This window comes from Strongylocentrotus purpuratus, unplaced genomic scaffold, assembly GCF_000002235.5.
Source record: "Strongylocentrotus purpuratus isolate Spur 01 unplaced genomic scaffold, Spur_5.0 spur5_scaffold_19, whole genome shotgun sequence".
NCBI classification, from domain to species: Eukaryota; Metazoa; Echinodermata; class Echinoidea; order Camarodonta; family Strongylocentrotidae; genus Strongylocentrotus; species Strongylocentrotus purpuratus.
The window spans coordinates 6,118,268-6,136,029 of NW_022145604.1; the positions used below are offsets into that span (position 1 = coordinate 6,118,268).

General features: G+C 39.4%; 2 protein-coding genes across 2 annotated transcripts; both read left to right on the forward strand.

Annotated features, from left to right (window-relative positions):
• The first annotated feature begins 1,833 nt into the window (after nucleotides 1–1,833).
• Nucleotides 1,834–6,120, forward strand: LOC105446114. The gene is made up of 4 exons (XM_030990799.1): nucleotides 1,834–1,858; nucleotides 2,796–3,106; nucleotides 3,957–4,237; nucleotides 6,003–6,120. The coding sequence occupies exons 1-4, from the start codon at nucleotides 1,834–1,836 to the stop codon at nucleotides 6,118–6,120; spliced, it is 735 nt and encodes a 244-aa protein (XP_030846659.1).
• Nucleotides 6,121–7,359: 1,239 nt separating this feature from the next.
• On the forward strand, nucleotides 7,360–12,636 carry LOC105437618. The gene is made up of 6 exons (XM_030990800.1): nucleotides 7,360–7,393; nucleotides 7,783–7,928; nucleotides 8,930–9,017; nucleotides 9,343–9,467; nucleotides 9,949–9,987; nucleotides 12,613–12,636. The coding sequence occupies exons 1-6, from the start codon at nucleotides 7,360–7,362 to the stop codon at nucleotides 12,634–12,636; spliced, it is 456 nt and encodes a 151-aa protein (XP_030846660.1).
• Nucleotides 12,637–17,762: the final 5,126 nt, after the last annotated feature.

The following is a 17,762-nucleotide window of genomic DNA, read 5'->3' on the forward strand; positions in this document are numbered from 1 at the left end:
ATAAGCTTGGGCTGAAGCAATGAATTTCAGTCAAAAGCCATTACGTGTGTATTATCTCATTCCCCCAAAAATGACTTATTTACATTGACTATTAGGAAGTTGAAAAGAAAAGGTGTTAATATCAACTCGAACTCAAGGAAATGCTTATTTCTACCAACATTTATGATACTCTTTTTGATATGATGATTACAATCTTGACTCTATTAGCATCCCTTTATAAAGGTAACCCTTCTTATTGAGAGATACAAAATGGTTAAATTTTATTTGGGATGTTATCCTTTGTATAAAAGTCTACTGTCAATTTCTTTGATACTTATCATCATATGTGTTCTTTGCATTTGGTTTTAGTTTCCTTTGAGTTTTCATTTGCTTTTCGAGATAAACACATTGGCTCGAATTCACAAAGGAGGTTTAAATCTAATCAATGGATTAAGCCTCCTTTAGATCATGGTTTAGACCATGGGTTATCATTTTACAATTCACAAAGGAGGTTTAAATTTGTCCCACGGTTTAACAGCGTCATATGACGTCATATTTTTAGCCTGTTCAGAGGTGGGGGGGGGGGGGGTTTAAAAAGCGGGTTAAATTTAACCCACGGTCTATATAAAACCATGGGTTAAATTTAAACCTCCTTTGTGAATTCGGGCCAATATGCTCATTACGCATGCGAGATGGCGCAGCGGACATTGTGAGCAGAGAGAACTTAGATATCGTAAGACAAGAAGTTAGTAGGCTCAGGAAGCTGTAATGAATGGAGATCCCGTCCAAGAGGCCCCTTTGAAGTCATCCGTGGCACCGCGCGTCTTTTGTTTCCCCTACCGTAATCCCCTTAACCCCCCTCCAAAACCTTACAGCTCCCTAGTAGCACTAAGTCCTCCCTTTCCACACACAGCCCAGCCCAGCGAGCACGGCGGCTTTTGCTTTGCCGGCCCGTACTTTGGGTGAATAGTGGTGCTAACTTGACAACTTCTAGCCCTAAATCAATAAATGCGCAAACATACAACACAATTTCATTTAGTTCTTTAGGAAGATAAACCTTTGGACTACCTTCCTAGCTATGTACAAATTTCGGAAATTTTCGGAAAATGTCAATAATTAGATGAGAAAATCATGATTATGAAAATCTTTCATTCGCTCTAACTCATGATTTCCTTGGTCGATTTCGCTGGTTAAAATGGCCATGTCTTCAGTAGAGCTATCCGAGAACGGAAGACGCATTTGATGACTAATAGAAAGTTGCATTGGTCATAATGTTGTGAATTCTGCATTTTATATGTTATAGCTAAATACATCTTCCATGAACATGACTTAATTTGTCGGTGCCACGCATGGCTTCAAAGCCCGATGCTTGCATATTTTTGCAAACGAGTGAATAGAGAACTTAGGGAAACAGATGGCGTTGCGTAACATTTCGTACTATTTGGAATGCCAGAGAGGGACTGTGCATTGATATGGACAGCTGTTGATGGAAATGATGGCTGGAGAGGGTTACATTTCTTTTTGTTAAGCCAGGTTAATCTTGAATAATTTTCCCTCAGAAAATTCTTTCGAGACGGTATCTCCATTCATTACAGCTTCCTGGTAGGCTGTTCAAAATAACAAGGCTCTGTGAAAGTCTAGATTCATTGCGTCATTTTAAACAATGATGCACTGAAGCACGGGGCATAATTTAACTTCTGGATGGATTTAAGACCAAAGAAGAACATGCATATGGCCTGACCCGAATTCGTTCCATTTAATGCCAACGGAAACAATGTATAAGTGTCCGGACAACCCAATTTCTTTGAGAGACTGATTCATTCCTTACCATACAAACCAGGAATGAGAATCAGAATGAGGAAACGAGTGGGCTCAGTTGGTAAAGCGTCTGTTTGTCGAATTAAAGATCGTGGGTTGTAATCCCACCCAGGCGGATGACTGAACTCACTGAAGCCTGCGTTGTGTGTTAACGTGTCGCTCCACTGTTTCATATATACACAAGCTAGGTTGCAGTGGAAAACATTCAGTCCCTCGGATAAGACGTTAAAAGGTAGCCCCGTATAGAGGAGAATCACCACCTTTGCAAGTTAAGAACCCACTGCACTATTCCTATAATAGTGGGGGGGGGGGGGGAGGAGAGTCCGTTGTAGATATCCACCTCCACATCCCTAATCAGTTATACCAGGAGGGGAGACCGGAGGGTCACAACAGTTTGCCCCTCCCAGGCATAGGGGACGCAATGATAACATTAGTAATACAACATATGAATAATTAAAAGATAACTTTATACAAATATTAAATACATACTACTATACAGAAATATATATCAGTGGCGTAGCTACATCGGGGAACAGGGGGCGCCTGCCGTGACCCCCAGCCCCTCCAAAAAGTTCCGATGCCCGCTCATGATCTGGACCCACCCTACGCCACTGTGCAAGCCGACATTTACACCGTATTTTTTGTGTCTTCTTTCACAATGTTTCTCAAAAATTGTGTGTGTGTATGTGGGGGGGGGGGGAGGGGAGGTGGGGGTAGCAGTGAACCTTTACACATGCAGGGCCTTTGTTCTGGAATACTCTCCCTCGAGAGATTAGAAATAACGGATCAGTCGAAGTGTTTAAAACAATATTTAAAATAGTTTGATTTGGCTTATAGTTAGTTGTGCCTTTCTTCTTATGTCGATTTCATATATCTATCAATCTCTATATCCTTGCTTTTGTTGTTTTGGTTATTACTATTTGTTGTCGTGTAGTTACGTAGCATCATTATTATCATTATTATTATTATCATTATTATTATTATTATTATTTCCCCAGATCTGTGCCCGAGACAGAACGTAACCGACCTAAAGGGCACCTTCGAATGGGACTACACCCCCGCGGGGGAGTACGCCTTCTTACCCTGCCCTAATGGGGGCTGGCTGGAGGAGTACTTCCCCACCGCCCCTCCCATGATGATAGCCTACCGCCCCTGCTATCCACCCATGGTAAGAAAGGGGCTGAGGCAGCTGTTCTACGACGGGGCTTTCTGGGGCGAGCCGGTGACGGACATCTGTCGATGGAGCTCGGAGACGAGATGGATGCTGGATGAGATCCGCAAGGCGATCAGGGAGGAAATCTTGGATATGGTATGTCAGCAGGGTGTAGCAATAATATTAATGATAAAAATGATAATAATTTCTTTTTTATACTATGATTAATAATAATGATAATGATAATTTCATTTTGTATTTTATTCATAATAATGATTCTCTTAAATGAATGGAATGTCGTGACCGAGTGGTTTAAGGCGCTTGACTGGGGATCCAAAGGTCGATAGCTCGAAACCCGACACGGCACTAATATCCTTTGGCAAGATATTAACATGTACTTGCTATATATGAACATGACAGACAATGAAAGCGGACAAAATATACAGTTCCTCAGGAAAACAAAGGAACATCCCTTCACTGCTATTATGTAAAAATGTGTAGAACAGGTGAATATGCATGTGACACCTGTTCTACACATTTTTACATAATAGCAGTGAAGGGATGTCCCTTTGTCTACCTGAGGAACTGTATATTTTGTCCGCTTTCATTGTCTGTCATGTTCATAGTGATTCTCCACCCAGGTGTCAAATGGGTACCCGGTAGGTTGCGACCGTTAATGTTGGTCAAACAGTTTTTGAGCGTTAAGGAACGCCTGGCTGGAATGCTCCCCAGGGAGTGGAGATTTTGCACACAGTGTGTGCGGGCAAGCATTGAATCCAATGACCTGGGTAATAGTATATCTGTAAAGTGCTTAGAGACATCGTATTAGGCGCTATATAAGAGCGGAATATTATTATTATTAATGCCTGTCGCACACGGGGTTATCTGAATGATTTTACTTTCACATGACCGCAGCAGTTACTGGTGAAGTCCTACGTCATGCAAGTATGCCTCCTCTGCAATCTCCTTTGATTTGTCGATCACTATATTGCGTCAATCTCCTTAGATCCGCAACACTCCCAGCAACAACTTCAACAGTAACAACGTCACCCGAATCATCTACCACCTCCGTGAAGCCAGTCTCTTGATCAACTCTGTCCCCACCGACTACCTCACCGAAGTTGACGTTCTCATGGTCGCCTCGGTGATCGACACCTCCGTCAGCGCCGGCGTCGAGGGACTCTACACCGTCACCTCGGAGCTTGGGCAAGAGGTTGTCAACTTTGCCGACCGCATCCTGGACATTGATATTTGGACGCTGCTGAAGGCCCACAGCTCTTGCCTCAGGTACGAAGGTTCAAAGTTCTGCAGGCCCAGGCTCTTATTCGACATTTTACCAGAATTTATAAAGCCTTTAATTGAGCAGAGCCTAGATTTGTCAGTCTCTGGCCGTGTCCGGAGCAGCTACAGTAATGAGCTAATGTAACATGCCGTGCAGCCTAGTCTCACGTGCAGACACTGTTAGGACATCATAAGGAATAACAGGGGTTTGTGGCTGCAAACTAGTTCGATCGACTTACCCATTGCAGATAACCAGACATTTAAAAGGCCCATTAAATTTTATGTGTCCAAATAATCCTACAAGAAGAAGTTGTTGGAAGATTTTCTGTCATGACACATGTCATGATCGTCGAACGATTCGAGGTCGAGCCATGATTAGGAGAGTTTGGCCAACCCGGTTTCGATTTGGGCACAATATGGCGAATAGCCCTACCGTGTTGTTGGGCAATCCCACGAATATGCGCCATGTTGATTGTGACCAAGCGATACTTAGATGGCCTAACCGTATGTATAGATGGCTCTGAACGATTCGTGTAAAAAGCAACCTCTTTTAATTAGCCATACATGATGATCTCATCAGTCTTTTCTTTCTGTTTTTATATCTCTCGATCCATTACCCCTTTCTCCACTCAATCTCTTCACCACTGTCTCTATCGGCACACATTCTCTCTCTCATCGACCAGCCAACCTGCCCTTCCTGTTCTTCAAGAATCTTTCCGCACTCTTCTTCGTGTTTCTGCCTGTTAGTTAGTCCTTATTTGTGCTTCAATTAATCACGACACACATTTTGTTCTTCTTTTTGTAACCTTCGTTAGCATTCAGAACATAAGAATATGCGCCCTTGGTGTACCGATAATTGTTCCCTCAATTGCATCGCTATTGATTAAGCCTGCACGATCTTTGGGGGGATCGGCATTCATGTAGTTATCGATTAAAAAAAATCACACAAAAAGTATCATTTAAGCATCTTTTCCGAGTAATTTAATTACATCAGATTGCGTGCTTTACGCGGTCAAAAACTCTGAAAGATTAATGGACGTCTTGTGATAAAGGGGGATGTTGGTCTTTTTCAGCTTCTACGCAATACCAATTTTGTTATCTGTATTCGGGTGAAGGTTGAAAGAAATTCATGCACTTCGCGGCTGGTTTACTGATCGGATTAAGAGATCATTTTGATTCTATATTTGAGACACAAAGTCCCAGTGTCAATATCATATCACGTGACTCTTATCCATTATTGAGACGTTTTTTCTACTTTATTTTGTTGAGTGATGTATAATAATAATAACAATATTGAATATTTAGGAGCGCTAAAAACTAAAAGAAGTACCATAGCGCTTACAAATACAATATATGAAAAGAGGACAGAAAAGTACAGTAGAGGAAGTAAATCACATAGATCATTGGGGGAAAAGGTGTATAGTCTACTTTAACCTGTCTATCACGGCTACTCAAGGGTTATTGATACTATTTCTTTATTCATAAATAGTAGAATACATACGGAGTACATATAATAAATCCAACATGGTTCGAGAAAAGAACTAACAAAAAGTGGCCATACGTGATTAGCCAGTGTAGACATATTTTAAAACACGCATTTCCTTCTGGAGGGGGTAAACATGGGTCATCATTATAGACAGTTGCGTTTCCAGACAGTTTTCTTCTGTTTTTGTACAATGTAATCGCGTTACCTATATACTGAACATTATCCTTTTGCTAAAAATAAAAATAATAATAATTTTCCAACTTTATTTTCCTTCTTCATATCTAGTATTGCTGATAATCTCGAAATCTGCACGGAACGCGTCAAGATGGGTATACTCGGCGACAAACTGACGCATTACGGTCGCAATCTTTACATCGAAGTCGAGCAGACGACACCTGAATAATTATGTCGAACATTCACCCAACAGATGGGTGGTGGCACCAGATACTGTGGGGACTTCTGAACCGGAACCAGTTGTCTCCATTGACTTCCCATGGGGAAAAATTGCAGGTGAGAATGGGGAATGGCGGAAATCTTATATATACATTGTATAATCGTATACATCAATCAATGTATCTGTATTATCTTTTCAATTATGCACCACAGCAAAACAAAAACAAAACAAACAAAAAACAACAACAACACATTATGCAGGAAATGTATGGTGTATAAATTTTAAGCTTTCAGAAACATTTTTTTTTAATAATTATTATTATTTAAATAAATACTGTGCGAACAGTACAATTATATATTACATAATCCGAAGATGATTTCTATACGCAATTTGACCGTAAGTAGATTTTCGAAAGTCCCCGTTCTCTTGGTCAAAATAGGTTCAGACAAATTCATGAAAAGGAGAATACTATAGAGATATCGACTGCTACGAGAGGACTGGTTGTTTTTATATGCTCAAGGGAAATTTGCCTCCGCTGCTATCACCACGAGGCGCGCCTGGGTGAGTGGCGCGCCTCGTGGTGATAGCAGCGGAGGCAAATTTCCGAGAGCAAGTATAGAAACAGCCTGTCCTCGAGTATTAAAGCAGTCGATATCCCTTTTATATGCCGAATTCAAACAAAAATCTACCACAAATTCTTACCTTATCCTTATATCGAGTAAAGATTGGTTAAAACATCATGGAAAATCGGAGAAAATGTATGTTTATCACCGTCGGAAAAGTTACTGAACTTTTCGATCAGTTCGGAATCGCAGACAAAAAGCACTCTTTGGTGTCCACGCTCGCTCAAAGAACATTTTAACACGTAAACCAATGGGTATCGCAGCAAGATTTTATTATTTTCCCGGTAACTGGAATTTTGGGGGATTTTACTCTTGAACATTTAAATGGTTTAGACATTTTTCGTTTCTTTACGGTAATGGCTAAAATCACGACTGCAATTTCGACCAATCAGATGGCTGGATTTCTTAAGTGAAGTATATAAAAGTATATATCAAACAAGAAAGGAGTTTCCATCAACATTTGGCCTATTTTGTCTTTTGTATTCCTGCTGTAAAACGACGAAATCAAACAGATGGAAGATCTCATAGAATTCGGGAGAGAGATCGCGAAACCAGGCGGAACAGGACTATCTTTGATGATCGGTTGAATAGGAGAGACCCTGAGGCGTATGCCGTACCTACGTCTATGCTGAGGACCCCCGCTATTGTTTACTACACAGGTATGATGAATGTGCCATTGTTATGGGGAGGATGATTTAGATATCTCGATGTATTTAGATACATACATATAGTAATTAAATATCTGATACACTAATTTGACACCGGTAATAGTAATTCTCAAGGATCTTTAATCCAACTGTTTAAATTACTACTTCATAATAACCCCCTCCGGCCTCTTCGAGACTTTTATTCGGAATGATCTTTGAGAAGAATAAATATCTATTATTCACTTGAACTAAGATTACATTTCATACATTATTATCAATACCTGTAATGAAACTATTTTTTCCAGTTTTAGTAGCTTAATGCATTTCCTTGTTTTTTATGAACTAAAGATTCCTCTATTATACTATCTTTTTCCTCTAATATGCTCACCGTCGTCATATAGGAAAATTCTTCGTGAGCGAGTTATCTCAGATCGCCCCCGTTGATGAAACTGTGCTGGTATACATCAAGGCATACAATGACGGTGTGCCGTTGGAAGAGATCCCCGAACCGCTCTCCATTACCTTCTATCATACGACTGATGGCCAGGTAACTAGAATATCAAACTTTGCGTTTTCAATCTCACCATACACATTCCCCGGATAAACCTTTTTTTTTTAAAGGAAAACAAAATAAAAAATTGCGCTTCTCTCTGCTTGCTGGGACCTTCAATAAATAATGAGGGTCTTTTAGGCATCACAGCTGATTAATGTAAAATAAAAAATATGATTTTGTTTCTTTGGAAATTAAGGGTAAAATATACATTGACAATTATTGTCAAGTCCGTTTCGAAAACGCTCTTTTAAATTCTGTAGGCTTATGTTAGGTATTTTACAATAAAGTGTGCTTAATGTAGTAATAACAGGTTTTTTTTCTTCTTCTTGATTTGCTTTTTTTCTCATATTAAGTAGGGGGGGGAATTAAAGGAAAGAAAATACTTAATTATTTCGGCAGAATAGGAGGTAATTTTAAAGTCCTGAAAGATTCATTTGCTACTCCTCCAATACAGAGATCCCTTCCAATTCTTGTTTGCTTGTTTTTATTTAAAGGACATTTCAAAGTTTAGATATTAAGGCTCTTCTGTTGAACAATCGATTAAATAAAATGTATATTCCGCATTAGTTTCCTTCGCCATCAAATCGGTTTTTTCTGTTAATTGGGAATGTTGCTCGATCAAAAATTCATTTGGAGATTTCACAAGTTTTTCTTTTGTTGGTTTTGCTTCGATTTATTACGTTCAAGTTCAAGTTCAAGTTTTATTGTCCAACATTTTACCAAAAATATAGACATACATATAAAATAAAAATTGTACAATACATGTAGTATATATGAGCACGTCTCAATGATTGTCAATTCATATAATAAATTAAGTAGAATGTGAGGAACCTATTAAAAATTAGTGCTTGTATGTTATAGGTCCGAGGTAAAATAAGTATTGTAAATGTTCATTTTTTGTAATGAGGGCAAACCATGAAGATTCTTATTAATAACGTAATGCGTATTATTGTTATATCTCCCCCTCCCCCCCCCCCCCCTGAACCGTCTCCTAGGGTGATCTACCAGACTGGGCTGGATTTGCCTGTGGATCAGCTCGACTCCATAGCTCTAGAGAACCTGTACCTGATCTTGTGCAGCATGGTAAGATCATCATCTTTTGTTGTGTACTCAACTATGTTTTCTACCTAACTATATATATTTAATTTATTCCTGGAGACCAGCCCTTGATAGGTCAATGGCCTCTGCTGGCTCCACTACATTCTCTATTCTAAATTTTAGGTGCTCTATATTCTTTTTTATATTGAATTATGCTATTTTCCTGTTTTGTTGTGTTAATCACATAGTGTTTGTAAACTGTTATATATTTTTTTTGGATAATGATAATAATAATTGATAATAACGATATTAACAAAGATATACCATTCCTTTCACGTATTATATCTTCTTCTTTTTTCATTTTCGGCAGTTGAACTTGAATGGGACTCTTCGTACTGCACGATGAATTTTACAAATGATAACTACACAGTCTGTATGTGTACCGTCTTAGAAATCATTGGTCTGATAAAGGATGCAATACCAACACAGGAACCGGTAGGTTTTACCTCCGAATATCAAGTAATGATTTAGCAATCTTTAAGGGTCGTAAGGTCGGTTATTAATTGTATTACGTCATCATCTTCCTATCAAAAACCTCGATGGCAAGATAACTGTTTATCACTCTACCCCCTTAATACTATAAACATCAACATCATCTTCTTCACCATGATCATTTTTGCCCCCACTCCGATCGTAGGCCTACCCATCACTAGCAAAATAATCGTCACCACCATGTCGTCGTCGCCATTCTAATCATCATAAACCAATACTATGTTAATCCAAGCACTTTGATGGTTACCACCCTCTACCATTGCCAATTGAAAAAAAGTATATGTTTGATGCTCTCCAAAGGACTTCAGAAACTCTGGAATTGTTCGTAGTAAATCCCAGAACAGAACAAGTAGTGAATAAGTAGATGTAATTGGATAGAGTTTATCTTCATGTAACTCTTTTTTTCTTTGTCTGTTTTGTATAGACCACACCAGAAACAGCACCCGGACCACTTGAATTCATTGTAAGTTTATAACAGTACATCCTTTTTCTTGACCCATCTTTGTTACGAGTTTTCCTCCAATAAATAAAAAGAAACCATATCCTCCAAGAAAACAAACATTACGACCGCATTTTGCTTCATGTTAAGAATTGTGAGGTAATAAGGCATTCATTTACATTTGCCTCTTTAGACCCAGGTGAAGGTAGGAAATCCCCTAATGCTGTGTGCGCCGAAATCGGCATTGCCTTGCTATAGCTAAAGCACCTTGAGTGCTGGCTATGAGCGCCATAAAAATATCAAAAATTATCTATATTATTGTTATTCTTATTGAACTCAACTGTATCGGATTAGAGCCATAATACATGTATTATGCTGAAATTGTATAGTATTAATGACTCCTTTGAGAGAAATAGTTGTTTTTATACGCTCAAGGGAAGGTTAGAATTGTGCTATTACCCGAGGCGTGCCGAGGGCAATAGCCCAATTGTAACCTTCCCGAGAGCGTATAAAAACAACTTTTTCTCGAATATTAAAGCAGTCATTAATACTTTTATATGCCGAACAAAAATAGACTAAAAAATAAAAAATAAAAAATAAAAAAACTTTTGTCGAAGATGGGATTCGAACTCTTGCGTACAAAAGGTGATGTAACTAAAATCAGCGCATTAAACCTCTCGGCTATCGCGCTCTGTTTCCTCATTTCGCAGTTTTCTCTAATATATACATTAAAATGGATTGACAACGGCTTCGGTGGTGGATGCTTCGCTTCTGCTCCATTAAACGGGCCCTTCTTTTACTTTTGCAATGCATATTGGCACGAACTTAGATCAAGATCTATCGGCAGATGTTGTTTTTTTGTTTTTGGAAGTTTATTTTCGTCTTCATGTCAACAATGCAAGATAAAATTGTCGGTAAGATCGATCGAGATTCAATTGTATTGAAATTACCGACCAATTCTTCGCACACGTACGGTATCCTCCATCGCTCAGACCATTTTTTTAACATGTAAACCTATGGGGTAACCATGGAGACTGACCTATTTTCCCAATAACCATGGTTATTGGGATTTTGAACTGTTTTAACCATGGTTACCGGGAATTTTACAGGAACAGTTGAAGTTTATGAATGCAATTTCGACCAATCAGATGGCTGGATTAGTTAAGTGAGGTATATAATATTGATTATTATATAACCACATTTGATGTGCAATTTTTCAAAATGGAAACAAGAACTTATATCTTAAAACTGCCCTAGAGTGATATGAAGTTGACAATTCGCATCGTAGGCTAGACATTAACCCCCGCTTTTATTAAGTTCAATATCGTCCTTTTAGTTTGGCCTGGTCCCACTGGCCGATGGACACAAAACGTATGCATAAAGGACACAGCGGACGAGCAAAATTTCATCCGCTCCAGAAATGGACAAAATTGACGAAAATTTGCGAAAACAGAACGGAAAATAACGTAAGTGGGTAGTATGTAGCGGGGATGTTAAACGGATGTTCATCGGAAGCCTAGCGGATGAAAGCGGATGGAAGTGGATGACAGCTTTCAATACTGTCACAGCTATTTCCTCATGTGTTCACAAATTATTCAGAAAAACCGATCAAATGATAAGAATTTGCGGACTTTCAGCTACATCACAGTATATTTTTCTTTTACAAAAATGTCAGATTTGAGGATTTATGACGATTTTCCGAGAAGCCATTCAACAAGCCATAACATTCCACAGGGACTGAATTTCAGAGGGAAAAAAGTTTGATGACCCCAGTACAGTTGTGGCTACCTTGAGTGTAAACAACAAATTGATTCAATGAGTGAAACACATGAGGATATTGCATTTTTGTAGGGGAGTTTTATACATTGAGGTGCATTTTCACCACGCAGAATAGCAGCGCGAGTCAATGGGCGATCAGCGGGCCATGTCACACAATGGCTGAAAAGACAACATTCTAATTAAATCATTTAACATATTTCCCACATGCCTATAACAATGAAACTACACAGAATTGTAATTAAAGGTATGCTTGAAATATATGTGAAATAAAAATTTAAAAATATTGTTTAGTTTTTTTTTCCACCAAATTACTGACTGCTGTTGTGTGTGTGTGTTCGCGGGGCAGACTGTGTGCACAGGCAGTGTGATCACCCTAATATTACATATTCGTGTGTCCCACTTCCCGAATATGAGAAGATGAGAAGATTTCGGCACCTCACTGCCCTAATGACGTAACGTGATTGTTGCAGAAATATATTTTTCGGAAATCTTATGATGCCGTAAGAGGGGAACAGCAAACTGAAACACTTAAGGGTATTAACATGCAAAGGTGGTGACTCTTCTATACACGGGGCCTTCATTTAAAGTCCTGTCCGAGTTACGGGGTGTTTTGTTCTTCACTGTAAGCTACCTTTAATCTATGAAAAAGGTTTTGTTTTTCTTCTGGGTAAGTTTAAAACCCACGATATTTGGTTCAACAGAAAGACGCTTTACCTACTCAGCTTACTTGCCTCCTCGAGTGTTATTACATCATACACCCCGGGTTCTTCTTTTCCATCTTACGTCACGTGACAGCTATACCTCTCGTCATTGGTCCGTCGACCAACCTTTATAATTGATTAATGTCTAATCTATTCTTTTCAATTTCAGGTATACCACTATTCGTCGTGCTAATAGCAGCTGCAGTCAACATTGAAATCTACGACGGGGTCCTCATCAATTGTACATTCAGGTAACCATGATTACGATCGAAGCCTCAAGTATGGTTGTAAAAATGATGGTGCAATCATTTAACCCCCGGATTGGAGTAATCGATTACTAAATGTAATAATAGGATTAATGAGAGTTTAGAAAGTTTTGTTTTAATATGTGTTAGGCGCCGGTAAATTTCGTTTAATTTTCATGACGAATTTCAGTGATTCTTGTCATCTCATAAAGGCCAGATAAAAGTAATTCCTGGTTTCTCGTCTCCTCTTTCCCTTTCTTCGGCAGGCCTCATATTTCTTGTTACGTGGTACTTTTATTTTAAAATAAAATGATGAAAATCTGAGGGCATCTAGAGAATGGTGTTCACAAAAATTGTTAATAATGGCATTTCACCTTGTTTGTAGCAAAACTGCACAGCTGTTTTTCAGCATCTCTAATGCATGGAATTGAATTAACAAGATCTGTGTCAAACTTGACCGAATGGCATTTGCACGTACACAAACAAATTATCAAATATCAAGTAAAACTGAACCCCTTCCTCATTTTCAAAATATCTGACCGAGAATCTAAAAATCAATTCTACTTGGCCCTTATGTTATCCTATTTGAAGTTATATAGCATACCGATTATGATTCTATTCTATTGTATATCTAATTTCAAGTTGAGGAATAATATTCCGCGCCACACATACAATTAACGTATATTGGCGAGAGACTTCAAACGTCGTTACTGGCATTTGACAAGCTATCTACGTTTTTTTACGCTCGGTGGATGTTGCCAACTAATATTTATAAAAAATTGTCTATATACATTTAAAGTGGTTTCCCCATGGGGCACAGGGGACAGTGGACCCCCAAATTATTCTGATACCTAACACAGATATGTGCCCCGTTTCAAACATAAAAACATGTTCTATTCGTGAGAAATGCAAAAGAAAAAGCTAGTGATGCCATGCTCGTTCTATCTCTTTAATTCTCCAGCTGTCGTTTGAGTACCGTCGCGTTCTACGGTCTTTTCCTAACCCCGATGCTCATCATCGTCCTCTTCAACAGCATCGTATTTGGGCTCGTTCTCCGGGTTATCAGAAAAATATATAAAACAGGTAATCTATGAATCTAGGTCTGTTTTACTGTTGGTGAATCCAGGCTATGGCCGGAAAGAAGGGAGGGTTGGAAGTAAGGGAGTGTGGGGGTAAAAGTCATCAGATATTAGTCCCAAATTCCATGACAAATAGAAATAAACAGAAGGAGAAGCGGAGAAGAAGAAGGAGGAGGAAAGGAAGAAAACAAGAAGGAGAAGAACAAGAAGATGACAAAGAATAAAAGAAAGAAAGAAGAAGAAGAAGAAGAAAAATTATCATATTTTCAGGAATCGCTGCTTAAAGGAGTCACACCAAGAAGCAAAAGTGTATTGAATTGATGCAAAATTCATATCATTGCGAAGGGGAAGCCTTACTGATCAAATACAACAAATTTCCTCTTCAAAATATGTTTGGGGCCCGCAGAAATCAACTTTCAAAAATGTTAATTTTGAGATCCAGATTTACTGCCTTCAGCAGTCCTTCGTATGACGTCACTACTGTGACGTCACACCCTGGACACGGCTGTCTAGCTGCAGACTAATACACGCGCGACTCCGGTATGCGGCCGGTGCCGAGCTGTTTGTCCAGGGTGTGACGTCACTATTCAGAGCTCGCTACGCTCGAGTGTTTGGCTTACGTTCGGGGGCGCTTGGGGGTCTAAGAAGTGTCTTGAAAAATTGCATTTTACGCCTTTCCATGATATCTATATGATTTCTCAGCAAATTATTCGTGTTTTTCAAGAGAAAATCTTTCCATCCATATGTAATTTGTTCTAATTATCAGTTGTTAGTAAATTTTCTTTATGTAGCTCCTTTAAAGTAGTGTGATTTTGATGTCAACACCGTGTATCAGATTTCTTTAGATTTGTGTTTATAGCAAAACTGATTTTGCTTTGTTTTTATTCAGTTGTGATTGTCGCTCTCCTTCACACTCTTAGATGGTAAAAGACGCCATTGAATCAGTTGAAAGGTGCCGTTGCTCTCCTAGTCCTTCTTGGTATCTCATGGATCTTTGGCGCGGCGGCCGCCGTCAACTTCACAATCGTTCCGTCAGGATACGAACTCCAAGCTACGGCAAACACTTTTCAGGTCGGTTCACGTTGTAGATCGTCATTTTATAACCGCCCTTCTCTCCCACTTACTCTCTCTCCTCTCTCTCTCTCTCTCTCTTTCTCTCTCTTTCCTCTCTCTCTCTCGCTCTCTCTCTCTATCTCTCTCTCTCTCTCTCTCTATCTATCTCTCTCGCTCCCTCTCTTTCTCTTTCTCTCTCTTTCTCTCTCTCTCCTCTTCTCTCGACCCCCTCTCTCCATCCTTCTCTCTTTAAAACAAAATCTTTGTTTTCTGCTTCAATCCACTTCCCCTAATTCTCTGTTTCAGTTTTTTCTTTCATCCTTTTTTCTCTTTCTTTCTTCTTTATTTTCCCCCCCTCTTTTTTTCCCCTTTCAAAAGAATCTCGATCGCGTTCTCTCTTGCTCTCTTATCTTAATATTCTCTTTGTTTACCCGTCATTGTGAAGTATTGTCTCCTTCTTAATTTTAGATGTAGGCTATATTTTTCCAGTGATTTTTTTTCGTCACTCCTAAAAGTCGACGTTGCCATGGTTGCTGTATTTTGTCATTGTTTGTCTCCGAAATATTGGTCACCCGACTGGTTCAATTGAAATCATAGCTATTATTCTTAGGCGTTATTGAGGACTCTAGAAAATGCCTTTTGGGACATGTACGTCCTAAGATTATTTATTTTACAGAAGGCTATTGGCTATCTCGATACTAAAAATGTCAGGTCATCGTAGTCTTTAGGAAAATGATATGTTAGAAACCACAACTATTCCCCCAAATTTGTTTAATCTATATTTTGTTTTCCTCTCTCTCTCTCAGGCTCTCTTTGCAATCAGCGTTGCTTTCCAGGGCTTCTTCATTTTTATCTTCCATTGTGCAAGATACCCGGATATTAGGCAACAATGGTAAACGACTCTGACTCCGAAGAGATGCAGACGACAGAAGAGGAAATCCAGTTGCATTCCAACCGTGTCGACCGGTTCGGGGGTTGACGGCATTCAAGTTACGCGGTTATAGCAGGAACAGTTAGCGGTAAGGGAGAATGTGATGCGGTAAGCTTCGGCCATCATCGGTAAAACTATGGAACAGGATCTGACTGAGTGCTATCTTAACCGGTGTCACAACAAAAAAGAAACAATGTTTTCAGCCGTGTCTACCGGTTCGGGGAATGACGGTATCCAAGATGTGTGGTTAGCGGTTAGGGCTAAAGCGACGCGGTTATCTATTTGTCAGTGAAGCTAAACGAAAGGACCTGCTACTAAGACTCCGATTCTATACCCGCTTTCACGCGAGAAAGGAAATCAAAATGTATTGTAACCGTGCATGTGACCGGTCTGAATAACGTCATTATCAAGGACACGGGACTATCGCTGGAACTGTCAGTGGTTAGGGCTCAATTAGCGACAAGGTAACTACCTGCCAACCTCAATAAAATTAGGGAAGTGGAGCCGACATAATGCTACGTGACTCCGATCATTTACCGATGTAACAACAATGAAGAGTGTTGCATTCCAACCGTGCCTTCCGGTTCGGGAAACGACGTGAACCCGGTGACTCGATTAAGCACGAAATGTGAGCGGTTATAAACCTTCAAATATGACATTGTCCTTGAGTGTTTGCAACTAGTATAAGACCGGCAATGGAATTTAGTCAGTACTATTGACATTTTCGACAAATTATGTGTGCTATTTTTAAAGGGTTGTTGCACGCCGTCTATAGTCCAGATGCGACGTGGTATAAAAGGTACGGTGGGCGGTAGAGTATTTACATACCCAGTAACTGATAGCCGTGAGGGCAATTAGAGCAAACTCAAAACAGTTTTCTTCTGAAACTACGATTCCACATGAAGCTCAAAACTTTCAATAGAAAGCAATCGTTGACCCCTTCCATGTTTATTGGGCCTGCGAAGTGTCTGCCTTGAAAATTAGTTGATATCTATGAATTTCGACTAAGAAACGAACATCCGCAGATTGTAGTGTGTAACATCAACAACCGTGATTTAGTTAACGTCGACGGCGGATCCGCGGAAAAGTGGTGAAAGTTATTTGATAATCGATCGATTTAGCCAGTGACTTAAAATTGTAGTTGAGTAAAATTGTACGTTTTATACTACATGCAGTGCATTGTAACTTTGTATAGTATATAAATAGTATACTCTTGGTATATAATGCCATGCAGAACACATATGCTGTTGTTGTTGTTGTTTTCCTTAGTAGGTTTTACAATACACCAGTTTACGGTAACAACAGTGCGCATGCGCAGACATGGGCGCCATTTTAACTTACGGGTTTACGCGTAAATTAAGACGGCGCCCATGCAAATATTATGTGAGCGCACAGCGCAGGCAGTGACGCAACAATACATGCGCATCTGAAAACATTGATGACACTACCTGCGCTGTGCGCTCACATGATATTTGCATGGGTGCTATCTTAATTTACGCATAAACTACTGACCTCTAGAGGTCAATGGTTTGTTTACCCGTAAATTAAAACGGCGCCCATAACCGTAAACCATCAGGGCCTATACATGCATGTAAGAAACGAAATTCCCTGGATATTCGGATCGTATGGGCCTATACCTCCATCAATTATGTTAACGTTGTGTTTTGATTGTGAATTAACAATCGCCATGAAGTAGATGCTGACGAAAGATACTGTCAATGAAATTATGTTATTTTGTAAGGGTTACCCGTCAAACGTTGAAAATAAGTGGCAATAGGTCAATTATTCTCCTTAACGAAATGAGAAGGATCACTTTTATACATGAACTCTGCAATTGATTTATCAACAGCGCCCTCTTGTGTGTCTAAATCAATCATCATGGTGTTGTACTTCCTTGTCCAATTTTCCACTTTTCCTTTTGGTTTCAATTCAAAATTTGTCCCTTCAGTGACAGAAATGCGGAAAAACAAAAGCAATTAAAATGGCATCAAGGTTATTGAACCGCCCAGCA

Coding starts and splice junctions, on each gene's coding strand:
- LOC105446114 (XM_030990799.1), top strand. CDS start 1,834: ATGAGGAAACGAGTGGGCTCAGTTG. Junction 1,859..2,795: donor GAAACGAGTGGGCTCAGTTG/GTAAAGCGTCTG, acceptor TTATTTCCCCAG/ATCTGTGCCCGAGACAGAAC. Junction 3,107..3,956: donor GGGAGGAAATCTTGGATATG/GTATGTCAGCAG, acceptor CAATCTCCTTAG/ATCCGCAACACTCCCAGCAA.
- LOC105437618 (XM_030990800.1), top strand. CDS start 7,360: ATGCTGAGGACCCCCGCTATTGTTTACTACACAG. Junction 7,929..8,929: donor ATCATACGACTGATGGCCAG/GTAACTAGAATA, acceptor ACCGTCTCCTAG/GGTGATCTACCAGACTGGGC. Junction 9,018..9,342: donor ACCTGATCTTGTGCAGCATG/GTAAGATCATCA, acceptor CATTTTCGGCAG/TTGAACTTGAATGGGACTCT.